Raw genomic sequence first — 14,383 nt, 5'->3', positions numbered from 1 at the left:
TCCGTTCTTTCTCTTGAATATACGACATAATTTGCTAAAAACATATGGAACTTATATTACAGGAATAATAAATGGCGACTTGCTTTAAAAAATGTATTAAACGCAAACTTCTTTAATGTCTTAAGAGCAAGTTAGAACGGAATAATGGCTGTGAAGTTAGACTTCGATGATATTAACTTCAACAGTTGATTGTTCAAACTGCTTGTTCCACATAGTTTGTTAAAAAAATTCATCCGTACTATTCTTCTTAAATTGGAAATCAGAGAAACTATACATGTTCTAAATAAAAGCGCTAGTTTTTATTTAAAGCGTATTTACCAAGCTTTCAATGATATTTTTGCAGCGACCTTTGAAATTTCAGTAAATTGAAGTTATTAAAATATCTAGTATTCATAACAAAATTTACGAATGATTTGGTGAATATGTAATTATTTCAACCTCTCGTAACAGCTAAATTATAAATTTTAAACGAGGCTATAGATTACGGGTGGAAACTAAATTTTACATTCATGAAATTTCTAGAAAGTCCAGAGAAACGATTTATCATATGTTTTCCGTATAAGAAAGTGACTTTGCAATAAATTTGTCTTTGAAATTTTATTAAATTTAAAATATTGACTTTGGACACTAAACAGTAACAAATCCTTACTCTGAATGCTGGGTTTCGTTGTCAATGTAGTCTTCGTAGAACAATTTACTTGCCAAGGTGATGAAGGCCTCCGTAGATCGGGAGAATGCAAGGCTATAGACATAGTGTTGAAAGATACGGGTAATTCTTCCTTAGTTGTTTCACTTTCGGCTCTCGCAACTTTAGAAACCATTGTTTCAACATCGCCAGGGGTTTCTTCTTTCAACAAAAATTTCCTGTGTTTAAATAAATGAAAATTTCATTTCTTCCCAAGTATTTTTTGTCCTAATTCCCTGTATTTAGTCAGGTTATATTTGGTGTATTTTATATTGTACGCTGTGTTGAAAACTCCGAATGCCACAAAAAATGTTGTTGATGGAACTTATATTACAGGAATAATAAATGGCGACTTGCTTTTAAAAAATGTATTAAACACCGTAATGTACACCGTAATACAGAAATGAGATAATTTAGTGTCGTTACGATTACTGAATATAAATAAAGGACATGGAAATTACAGCAATTAACAAAACACATAGCTTAGATCTTCTGCTGAGAGAAATATTATGCACAAAAGCTGCTAATATTATTTGTTGTGTAGTACAAATCAACACATTTGATTATTTGTGCTCTGTTCACCGCAGGTAACAAAACTACATTTTAACATTGCAAAACCATAAAGTTATCTCTGAATCACTGAGAAAAAGCACAAAATGATCGTACGTCTTCACAAGCGCGAGTCTCTTTTTTGTCGTTTTTAGTTTGATATCATTTTAATATTTTAATACAATCGAAAAGTACTTTAAAGAACTTTCAGCTGTAAGTCCTGCACAAGAAAATTCGTTGATTTGTTTATTGATTTCTGCGCAAAGCTATTCGAGAGCTATTCGCAACAGTAATATATAATTTCAAAATAATAGACCAGCGAATAATATGGTCGATCGTAATATTATGTTGTCTTATAAGGCCTCAACTGTTTGTTGCAAGGTCAAACACGTTCAGCGATGGAATTCAAGTACTCAATCTACAGATTGTGAATCGAATGCCTTAATTTACAAGTCATGGCACGTCGAGAAAGAAGTATTCTGCGTTCAAGTTTTCTGAAAATATTGGGAAAAAATTACGAAATATGAAATTTAATGTTTGTAATCTAGTTTTCGAGATATGTCATTTTACAGTAGGAAAAGTAACGTTATGTTAGGTACAAATCGGTTATAGCAATTGTTTCCTAAATTTGTTTACACTTTTCGGATAATTTAAAACAAACTGAGCTCTCACAAGTGTTATTTACTCCTTTAAAGATTTTCAAAAATTAGAAAAGTGTGTAATAATAGTGCTCCAACCACATTCTGTTCGCAAGATAGATAAAAATACAGTGTTAATTAAAAAAAAACATATTAGGCCTAATACTAGCGTACATGAGCGAAAAAAAGTATATTATGCAAACATAATCATAGAGGTGTATTTTTTAAAGTAAAGTCACAGAGAGCAATCTGCTGTGCTACGCAGGGTGATCGAGCCCCCAATATCAACATTGTAAACCTCGAAAACTTACTGCTGTTTCACCGTCATTATGTTTAGAAAGTGTTCTTTGCCTGCCTGTTACTAATATTAGTGTCTCATGACCAGTATAATTAATCGTATTTTGAGTATGTGAATAAAACAATAACAAAGACAAACTCTTCTAATAGGCTGTGAAAAGTACCGAATTATTACTGGATGGCTAATTCTACAATCAATAACATTGATATTCTAATTATTATTCAAGCTCGGACAAAAGAATTTATCTTTTATGGTTGTATTTAATGATAGGTTAAATCATGAATCCTGATAAATGCTTATCTCTCAGCAGAAGATCTAAATAAAGATTTCTTAATCGTAATAAAAATGCAGATCATAAGCCCAACTGAAGAAAAGGAACATTAAGTATTACTTCCATGAAACGTATGATATGTATCACGTTTTTTGTTAGTATTGGAAAGACTGCAGGTAATCAGATGTGACAATCATTCATAGTAGTAACAAGATATCTTTATGTGGTATGTAAGTTTATTTATAATTTAATTCAATCTTAATTCTATTAGATATGAATTAGGTTTGTCCGTGATTTTCATACAAATAGAAACTATGCAGTGGTGCTGGTTTAGAATTACACTAATTAATTTAACGATATAAGATTTGGCTTTGTTTGTTTTTAATTTCGCGTAAAGCTTCACGATGGCTATCTGCGTCAACTGTTTCTAACTTAGCAGTCAAAGATTAGAGAAAAGGCAGCTTGTTATTACCAACCGCTGCCATCTATTGCAAGCAACTGCCCTAACCATGATGTAAGAAGCTTTTGTTTGTTTGTTTCGAATTTCGCGTAAAGCTACTCGAGGGCTATCTGCGCTAGCCATCTCTAATTTAGCAGTGTAAGACTAGAGGGAAGGCAGCTAGTCATTACCACCCATCACCGACTTTTGGGCTACTCTTTTACCAACGAATAGCGGGATTGACCGTCACATTATAACGCCCCCACGGCTAAAAGGGCGAGCATGTTTGGCGCGACGGGAATACGAACCCGCGACCCTCGGATTATGAGTCGCACGCCTTAACCCACCTGGCCAATGTAAGAAGCAGATTTCCCCCTTTAATTTACTAAATATGTTAATAAAGCTGGAGAGAAGCTTCTATATACTTATTTAATGTTACATTTATGTTGATTTTTTTTTACCACCATGTCTTAAACTATTTTTGGTTTCCTTAAATCAGGTTATCTTCAGTATGAAGGAAAGGTTTAAAGGACGAAAATCAGCCGAGACCATATTGATAATAAATTCTAGTATTAGCTTCCATATGTGTACCTATTGTTATAATTTATTCTTGCTCTGTACTGTTAAACTGCAACGGTAACCTGACTATAGCCGCTATGCGTTGAAAGTCTATTTTTATGTTATGCTTATAAAATAAGCTTTTCCTATAAGAAAACATCTGTTTCTTAAATCGCTAAAGCACTTAACACGTTATATGCCCTTACAATTAGTTTTGTTTAAAATATAAGATATTAATGAGATATTAGTATATTTGTTGGCTATTTTCACCGATTTATGTCGAACATGAATAGTAAAAACTAGCTGACTGGGATTTTCAATCTAAAGATGTTTTGTGTCGACATTCGTTATAATAAAATGAGACCACATGCAATTGTAGCTTGACATGTCACGAAGGTCAGGGCGTGGGATCGCAACCTTTCATGTTGTCAATATAATATGGCATCCAATTCCATTATGTGTTGGTAAAGAGTAGCTCGAGAGTTGGCGGAGGATGATGTTGACTACCTAGCTTCCTTCTCTTCGACTACTTCAAAATTAGGGAGCAGGTAGTCCTGAGTAGCATCACGCGAAATTAAACAAACAAATCACATAGAATTACAAGTTTTCTCTAGGCATATTAAAAATAAGGTCAAAAGTTAATGAAAAAGTTACAAACTCGTTGTTTATTTTTCAATAGGCTGCAAGAGGAATTAAAACGGTTTATACGTAGTTATGACATCATTATTCCTTGCGAATAAATATTAATATAATTGTAATTGCAATCGACTAGACGTTTTTGTATATGGATTGTTTGTTTGTTTTTGAATTTCGCACAAAGCTACTCCAGGGCTATCTGTTCTAGCCGTCTCTAATTTAGTTGTATAAGATTAGAGGGAAGGCAGCTAGCCATCACCACCCACCGCCAACTCTTGGGCTACTCTTTTATCAACGAATAGTGGGATTGACCGTCACATTATTACGCCCCCACGGCTGAAAAGGCGAGCATGTTTGGTGCGACCGGGATTCGAACCAGCGATCCTCAGATTACGAGTGGAACGCCTTAACCCACCTGGCCATGCTGGGCCTGTATATGGACTGATTCAATAACAAGTTGTTTACAAAATTTATCAGTAAAACATAACAACAAAAATCAATTAATTTATAAACATTCTCATAAGTTTTATGTTTCTACTCAGATTGGAAATGAGAATGGATAAGTTGTCTATGTTTCAAAGATTCCGCTTTTAACTGAAATGGTATCATAAACTATAAGCCTTCTTAAATAATGGAATATTTCATGGCATTGTAAGAGAAGAATGGTATAGTTTCTGTGTTACCGTTGTTACGTATAGCCATATTAATAATTCAAATCTTTTCAAGCAAGTTTAAAGATTTACATGCACGCGTATACAGAAATAGACTACAAGTATTATGTCATTTATACTTCTTGACGAAACTATAAGTTTGACAGCAAGAGAAGTGTAACTAGATCTTAGCAGTTCTCCACATAAGCTTAATTTCCGTTTTTAAGAATTACTTATCTTGATCTAATAATTCTTTCCATTTCTTTGGCAGTTATTATTCTGACCCGATACTGAGATAATATATTTTTGTTACAATCACGAACTGTGCAGGGTTTCGTAATGCGAGTCCGTCACTCTCGGAGAGCTTGTAAGACCTCTTATTTTAGAGCTGCTATGACAGCAAATAAAAATAATGATTTCGTACTTAATTTATACATTAGAGGATTCATTCTCAAGTCTTGATACGTATTAGGGACCGTATCAAATTAGACTAGTACATAAGAATATAGTTCATGCAATTTCTCTTTCAGAAAATGCAGTCTGTCTCAGTGCTGTTACATATAAGCAGTTAAAAGGGGTGAAACGCTGAAATCATTGAATAATTGCAATAATTTATTAAAACAGGAACCAGCTCTGAAACGACTCTACATGTTTCGATGTTCTTACGTCACCATCTTGAGAGTATAGTCATGTAAATCATTTTAAGGGCTTCTTCCTGTTTCAGTGAATCACTTGTTGTGTAACTATTTTAGCATTGTATTCCTTTTACCTGTATATATACGTACACCCTTGTGCAAATTAATTGAAACAAGACAGAAAATTACGATTTTTTTCAATTTTTTGCGTTTTATTTCTGAGAATCCAAAAATTACTCACAAATTAATACATGATATGACCGCCTTTATTTTTCAGAAGATCATTAATCCGATTTGGTATCGAGTCCACAAGTTGACTGCAATCTTTACTAATTTTTGGATCGCGGTACCACACCTCAATTATGGCCTCAATTAGCTTATCTTTCGTAGTACAGTCTTTTCCCCGAAGTCTTTCTTTACAAATCGTCCAAAGATTTTCAATAGGATTTAAGTCCGGAGAGTTTCCAAGCCAGTCCAGCACCTTTATTCGTGTTGTAGTCATAAAATTCTTCACAAGTTTCGATGTGTGGCACGGAGCCAGATCTTGCTGAAAAATGTCAGATCCATCTGGAAATCTCTTTTTCAATTCTGGAACGACTCTTTTCTGCAAAACTTCGATGTACTGTGGTCCTCGAATCATACCTTCTGCGATATGTAAGCCTCCGACGCCGTAGTAGCCGAAAAAGCCCCAAAACATCTTCTTCAAGGGATGTTTTACGAACTGATTGATATGAGATTTTCGAAGTTTCTCACCTGGAGATCTGCGAACATGCAGACTTCTTTGACCCTGTACGAAGAAATGAGTCTCGTCACTGAATAACACCTTCCTTCATTGTTCTTGCATCCAGTTCTTGTATTTCAGACCCCATTGATACCGTTTTTTCTTCATTGAGTTGGTAAGAAGTTCTTTTTTGACTGGTCTCCTTGCCCTTCTAACGCAATTTCGAATGACGTAATATTCCTCAAAATTTTGTCATATATCCCAAAAATAGATCGACCGTACTGCAAAACACAGCTAATGATGCCGTCTGTGTGAAAATATGACTATTAAAGGAAATCAACGGGTCCAGCGAACCTACACCGGCCGCCATGCTGAAAATATTGTAAAATGACCATTTGTTTCAATTAATTTGCACAAGGGTGTATATGCTGTACAAGAGTCGTTTTAAATTATATTTAACTTCGGTGCTGTAGTGTGATTTAGAATTCCCTGACAAAGAGTGTTTACGACATTTGATTTGTTCTTGAGAACAACAGTGGTATGAATCCTATAAATACATACTTACATACTCCCAGTAATATATTTTCACTTACTGAAGAACGGATATCTAGTAGGATTTATATGCACTAACTCCACCTATTCTTCAGCAATCAACTAAAGAGAAAATCGCTTGAATTCGTACCTTCTTTCAACTTGAAAAAAAATAAAGAATTGACTTCTTTATATTCAAAGTACGAATCTTATGCTTAAAATGTTGTTAAGCCTAAAGCTACACTCTTATGCTTATAGCGGGTATTAAAATCCGATTTTTGGCGTTGTAAGTCACCAGCCTTAATGCTGATCTACAAGGGGTGAAATAGTGATTCAAGTTTGGAGATTTTTTTTTCCTTTAGTTATTGCACCACCAAACAAAAACAAAACTCCACACGAAATCTATAAGTGAAATTCTGATATTTTATTATAAATAAGCCACTTTCTGAACTCTGCCAATACATAGGTTTGGTTAGTATATTTAAAAAAGTCATACGTCAGAGCAATACCTGTGACGTATGACCTTTTTAAAAACCAAATTGTATGATAGATTACTGACATCTATGACTTAAATTTGTCCTTTCATATTGCACTTTCCAGTTACTTCCAGGAACACGGATCACTCATTTTCAAAAGACAATGTTCACTTGTTTCGAAGCTCAAATATTCCTTGATTTTAAAAGCTTTCGTAATTGCTAATAAAAGATCATGCGTTTTTCATCGTAATGCATGCTCTGGAGGAACGCGAAAAGTAAAACCATAAATTATTTTCGTCCTCAAGCGTTAAATTAGCGCATACATCTAGCATACGAGCTACACGAAGGGAGGAAGGAATACATTGAAACGTAAGCAGTTGTTCCAGTTGAGTGAGAAGTTGATGTCATTATGAATAATCCAAAGCACATAAACAAAATGCTAAAAATTCTCGTACTACAGGATATAATAATTAATGAATTAAATATTTAGTATTCTTTGTTTTCAGTCTCATATTTTTCAGTCGCTAGTTTGAAACACACAAACAAATATGAAAATGAAAGAAAAATAATTAGTTTATGTTTTCTATAATGGGCAGTTTTCAACGCTTCAGTTTCTTGAAAATGTTTATCACGCTCATTCTTTGTCACGCACAGATTTTTCTACCCAATTGATTTTCGTGGAAGACATCTACAAAACCTTAAATAGCGAACACTTAACTCCTGTGGGATTATTGTCACGAACTCTATTGCTATTTAGGCTTAAAGGATATTTTATCTTACGGTATAAGTGGCCAAGTTGAAAGAGCTTCAGTTTAATTAATGGAATATAAATAGCAGAATTTTTTTTTTTCTGACAGGTAGAGCCCGACATGGCCAAGCATGTTAAGGTCTAGGGTTTGAATCCCCGTCACACCAAACATGCTCACCCTTCAGCTGTGGGAGCGTTATAATGTGTCGGTCAATTCCACTATTCATTGATAAAAGAGTAGCCCAAGAGTTGGCGGTGGGTGGTGATGACTAGCTGCTTTCCCTCTAGTCTTACATTGCTAAATTAGGAATGGCCAGCGCAGATAGCTCTCATGTAGCTTTGTACGAAATTAAAAAAAAACCCAAACTGATAGGTAGGAAGCTTAAGAAATGTTTATTAGAGAATTCACAAATAGTTAGGTGGAGCTTTAATTTTTATCTAATTTCAAAACTAACACACATTTGAAATTCAAAAAAATTCAAAAATAATGTTAGTGGAAAACAGTGACAAAAGATCAAAGCTATTATGGCGCTAAAAATTGTGCTTCGACATTCGTGACGGGCACAGCACAAATAGCTCATCGTGTAGTTTTGCGCTTAACTACAAACTAACAAGTTAGAAAATAAATAATTATGTGAACAAATTGAAAGTTATTCTGAGTTAAATGAGCATAAAGCGAAAATTCCACTTGGAAATTGTTTGCTTAAACGCACTTTAAGTTTAGTAACTAATTTAAAACCGTGGACTAGACTGTGAATCTGATTACTCATAGTTTGCGTCCCGTAATTTGGAGCTGTGGATACGACATTACGATTAAAACCTACTACTCGGTCTGTTAACAGCAGCCCAAGAGTTGACGCCGTCTTCTCCCTAGTCTATAAGTTCAAGATTAGTTACAAACAAAAACTTAAAATTACTTTATAAATGGAAATTAATCACAAGTTATGACTACGACTGTTTAGTACGCAAGAGTAAAACGATTTTGGAACGCTACCACGGCGTTAAAGTCTACATCATCATGTCCAATAATGACAACAGTGCATCTTGACAATAATCCTGCAATATACTTTTCATCGCAAACAGTTCCGACTTAAAGCGGTCCTGTACAAAGCACATTAGTTCTTCTTACTGATTTTTGTAGTGAGCGAGTACGACCGTTTGCAACAGAAATCTATAGTGATTACAACCAACGACTTCACTGTATGTATTCGTATATAATAGCATGAATACTTGTTTTAGTCTCCAGTTGTTTGAATTATACGACGGCCGAACAGGAGGTATAACTGTTAGCTCTATTTTGGTAAGCTTGAACCATAATGGCATCATTTCTAGACTGAAATATTTTTTGATTATGTGGCATACTCTTGTCACATGGACTTTTTTTTTTCAGTTGACTGTTGCGATTGTAGATTCTCATCTGTTACAAGATATCGTACAATGTTTACCTATCTGTAGTACGACTTGTTTTAGGTCTCTTTCTGGATTACCATGGTTCTCCAAGTAGGTGTATGTTCCTTTGATTTCCAATAAAATTAATAATAGTGAACATCCATTTTTTGGAAATTGTAATCCCCGATCACAACACATCTTTATCATATGAGTACATTAATATTTTGAGTTGGAAATGTTTGTTACATGTCCTTTCTAATAGTGATGACAACACATTAATTACTTAGGCAAACAATGTTTAAATGTGGTTCTGATATATTCTTTTTTTAATGAGACTGTATGTCGAAATTGGTTGTCACATGACTTGATGATTTTCATTTTCAAGATCGGTTTATAATAACCTAACCAACTGCCTGTATACTATCAACTGCCTGTATACTATCAACTGCCTGTATACTACCAACTGCCTGTATACTATCATTGCTCTTGCAATTTTTAACGAAGTACGGATTACGAATTACTTACTTTCTTTTTCAGTTGTGGGAAAACTTTTGAAAAGTCTAATAAAAGATACTTTGTAAAGTCATTTAACAAAATTTAGAATTTTATTGGAAAGTCAACATGGTTTCACTAAGAGAAAATCTTGCCTTACGAATATTTTGACATGCTTTGAAAAGGTTACTGCATGTATAGATGAGCGTAAGTGTGTACATGTGATGTACCTGGATTTTCAGAAAGCATATAAAAATATCTCTATCGGTGCGGGAAATAAGTTAGCAAATTGGATAGAAGAGTGGTTGGATGGAATAAAGCAAAGAGTTGTTACAAATGGAGTTCAATCAAATTGCTTTAATGTCATAAGTGGGGCACTTCAGGACTCAGCCTTAAGCCCATTGTTCTTTTTATTTACATTAATGACATAGATGAAATAATAGTCAATAAACTATTTAACCTTGCTGATAATATCAAGGTTTTGGGTGTTGCTAACTGTGAAGAGGATACTGCTGCTTTACAAAAGGATTTAGATCATTCAGCGAGTTGGGCAAATAAATGGCAAATTGGTTTTAATTATAATAAATGCAAAATAATGTATGTGGGTTGTCATAATTTGAATTATAAATATAATTTGGATGGAAAAATATTGTTACTGCAGTAGCTATTGTAAATAGTTGAGTTTGAACAAAACCCACACCACAAAAAAATTCTACAAAGCAAAAATTGTAAATGAAACTCTCAATATTTTGGCTTCTTTCCTTAATAGTCAAAATATATAATAATAGAATATCAGGTTACAATACTGGAATAAACAAAAAGATGTAGTTGCTGTTTAAGTTTCCTGCTCTTTTCTGACATATTATTTAACTTCCATTTGTACTTGAGTTATAATAAGTGCATAAACTTGATTAGAGAAGCATTTCATAATTAAAATATTTGTAAGAATATTTTTTACAAATATTTTTTTATGTAGAATATAGTTTTCCGTAGAAGCAAAATTCAAGATGATCATTAAGTTTAAAACATTAAATGTACCAAGTTTAGACAGTAGAAATATTTACCACATCTCTACTGCGAATTGAACTACTTCAACCAAAAAGTGACGTAAATATTTTGCTCTTCATGCCACTTTTCTCCAATCGACTGTTACATCTCTGATCCACTTCCCCTGTTTCACAACAATTTTGTCTTGGTGAATGAACGCTGATGAAAATTCTTGTAGCTATTTTGTTCATTTTGGCCAAATTTATGCTGGTCTTCAAGAGAACAAAGACAGGGAAACGCAGTCTTCTTAAACAATCTGCAAAACTTGTGAGAAAAAAAATTTAAAGTTCATTACAAGAGCTTCTAGAAAAAAGCCCATTATGTACCAAGGACTCACTTGTATTATAGACTTTCACCAGATGTGTCAGGATTCGACCAAAGGCATGCAATCTAGCGCTAAAAAGAAATAAGTCAAATTTCACATCTACTTATTTTTATCATTCAAAGACAATAGCTTATCGGGTGTCATGTCCAAATTGTTTGATTTTGACATATTTACTTCATCAATAGTTCCATCGATTAATAAATAGCTTTACTGAGTTTTCACAGCATAGTTTTTGATATTATTGGTCAACACGACGACTTCCAAGGTGGTGGATAACTTAACTTGCTCATCAGCTGCTCAGTATTTTATCCGAAACATGTTAATCAGGACCATAATCAAAGGTTAAAGCTGTGTTTTCACTATTTGAGAACCTGCTCTTTACTTGTTTCTTTAATTCATCAAGACACAATATCATTAATCATAGGTGACGGAACAGAAGTGAATCCAACTATCTTCTCCCACACAAGTGACCAACTCTACTTTGCTCCCCAATACATTTAGATGCGTTTAAAACATCTCTATCTACATTCGAGTTTTGGAGTAAAATAATGATTCACTGAAACAAGATAAAGATTCTAAAGCGACCTTGATAGCTTGGGATAAAGAGACAAAAATATGACATAAAAGAAATTAAGGTACAAAAGATAAAAAATAAAGTTGATTTTGTTTTGTTTGTTTTGAATTTCGCACAAAGCTACTCGAGGGCTATCTGTGCTAGCCGTCCCTAATTTAGCAGTGTAAGACTAGAGAGAAGGCAGCTAGTCATCACCACCCACCGCCAACTCTTGGGCTACTCTTTTACCAACGAATAGTGGGATTGACCGTCACATTATAACGCCCCCACGGCTGAAAGGGCGAGCATGTTTGGCGCGAAATAAAGTTGATACTTAAACTGTTTATTTTAAGAATAGTTTATATTTTTATATTTATATTTGTATACATGGCAGTGAACCAAAATAGGTCCAAACAATCATTTTAATTTTAAACATTTTTCCAGAAGAAAATGCCTCTGAAAAACTTTAGTTTTTATCCATCTTTCTTTGGCAAGCGCATTTCTGGCAAATCTGGTTCAATTCTAATTTCTGCCTTTTACTTTTTTACTTCAGACACGTATTGCAGTTCAATAACTCTTAGTTGCATCTACCAATTGAGGGAGGTTTTTTGAGTGTCTGTTTGTAGTTCAACAAAAAGCTCTAAAATGGCCTATCTGTTCACCACAGGTATCATAACTCGGATATTACCATTCTAACTCTGCAGACTTACTACTGTACTATTGGAAAGCTGATGCTTCCATGGAAAAAATTAGAAATACGCAGAATAATAAAAAAAAACATGAAAAATTTACTTTCAAGTAAAAATTGTTTCAAGTCATAATAAGTTTGAGTAAATGCTTGCAGACGTTCTGAACATTTTGAGACTTTGAATAAAAATGTCAATATTTTTAAGAGTGATCTTTCGAAGTTTGTGCATTTATATGTTATATCTATGGCACAATTAATAAAGCTGTCTGCTGTGTCCCTAATTTTGAGCTCCTAGCCAGAGGGAAGCAGCTAGTCAGTGCCACCTTACAACCAACCGTTCTTGGCCAAGGGACTGATTATCACTCTCCTCAGCTCAAAAACGAGGAAAATATTTTTTCGATATAGCAAGGATTCGATCCTGGTTCACCATCTCTGAAATCTAGCACTTCACAACAGGATCATAAATAATTTGTAATACTAAAACAGAATTGCACAATAGAAAATGTTACAATAATACACAACATATCTTTTTTGCTTTTCATATTGTAAACAGAACATTCAGACAAACTTTTTTATTGGAAGCTCAAGATACATAAACGTGTCTCGTACAAAGATTATTTTGGAGCACTTTATCTACGATAATTTGTAAAAAAAAATCACGCTTACGTATTAAATGTAATTTCGAAGATTTCCAACTTTAAAAACTGAAGAAAAACCACACCTTTGCAACAAATAAAATATAGTGTGATAAAAGATACTTTCGAAACTATTCTGCTGTAACATAGCTTGTTTTAATGTATTTCCTTTAGTATTTTTTCCATGTGACTTCCTTTATTTGGTGCTTAGATAACCAGTAGGAAATATGTTTTAATAAAAATAGGATACAAAGAAGAAAAAAGTACACTTAATTACCGAAATAAGTTGAAATGAATTATAGATTATTCTCCCAGTATATTCTATCTTACATTAGCTCTTTCTAGTATCCTTAATTGACATTATTACGTTTGTGACGGACTTACTGTTATATATCTATTTTAATATCAATGTGTGTTTCAGTTACATGTACCTTTAGAAATGTACATAACTTAAACTGTTAAATAAGTATTGTAAATTTCTCACCTATTCATTAAAGTTGTAGAAGATTCTCGAGTGCAAGAATCAACAATATATGCGTACGTAAACATTAGCGAAGCATCTATATTATTACTTTAACTAAAGTTTCGAGAAACTGTTCTAACACCTATATTATTATAAACGCGAAGCGCCAAGAGTATATATTATTAGTTTGCTTTAGTTGGTTTACTATAAACCTCGAACGTTGTTACTGTGAATAACGCTTATTAATTGGGAATTCAGATATATTAATCAGGATGTTTATAGATTTCAAACATTACAAACCATTTAACTTCGATGAATTCACACCGGATTTTAGTTTTTTACGGAAAAATTATATAACTTCATTTGTGCAAAAATCGACGCAGAACAATCTAGCTCCCCGTTAAGTGAATTGTACGTATATCAGCTCAAAATTAGTTCGCTTATCGTAAACCCTCGATGACATTTATCGTTTCTGACCAGATATAAAACTCAATATTGTTTATATGTTTGTAATATTTTGTACGTAACCCATAATTTGTAATAACCGTTATTGTAAATTCTGTTATTGTTTGTATATTAAAACATATTTCTGTTGAGAAAGGAAACTGTGTGTATCAATCTTGTTTGAAAATATCATAAATTTGATACATGTCAACATTTAATTATCTTATAAATTTAAATTATCATTAACTCAGTTTTAAGCTGTTTTAAATTGTAATACATAACTGATATCATTAGGCGTACGTACATACTTCACTTTCTATTCATAACCCTGTGGTAATCCTGATACTGTGTAACATTTGGTGTCAGATCTAATGTTCTTTTTTTATATTGTTTCTGTGCACGATGCAAAGACAGAATAAATTATTCTTTTTCCTACGAACTGTAAAATATCGAAAAATATGACTTTCACACAGCTTATTCGACCACACCACCTTAAGAACAGTCATTGAAAT

The 14,383-nt window shown here is 33.4% G+C and overlaps 1 protein-coding gene across 1 annotated transcript in view; it reads right to left on the bottom strand.

The window, feature by feature from the left end:
- The window catches only part of LOC143244994 (uncharacterized), a 51,545-nt gene that overhangs the window by 14,135 nt on the left and 23,027 nt on the right, over positions 1–14,383 (bottom strand). The window contains exon 3 of the mRNA XM_076490673.1: positions 650–864. Within this exon, the coding sequence (XP_076346788.1) occupies positions 650–864 (215 nt within the window). The remainder of the gene's footprint in view (positions 1–649; positions 865–14,383) is intronic.

This window comes from Tachypleus tridentatus, chromosome 2, assembly GCF_004210375.1.
Source record: "Tachypleus tridentatus isolate NWPU-2018 chromosome 2, ASM421037v1, whole genome shotgun sequence".
NCBI classification, from domain to species: Eukaryota; Metazoa; Arthropoda; class Merostomata; order Xiphosura; family Limulidae; genus Tachypleus; species Tachypleus tridentatus.
Note: the sequence above shows the minus strand (reverse complement) of the source record. Positions and strands in the feature narration are given on the sequence as shown.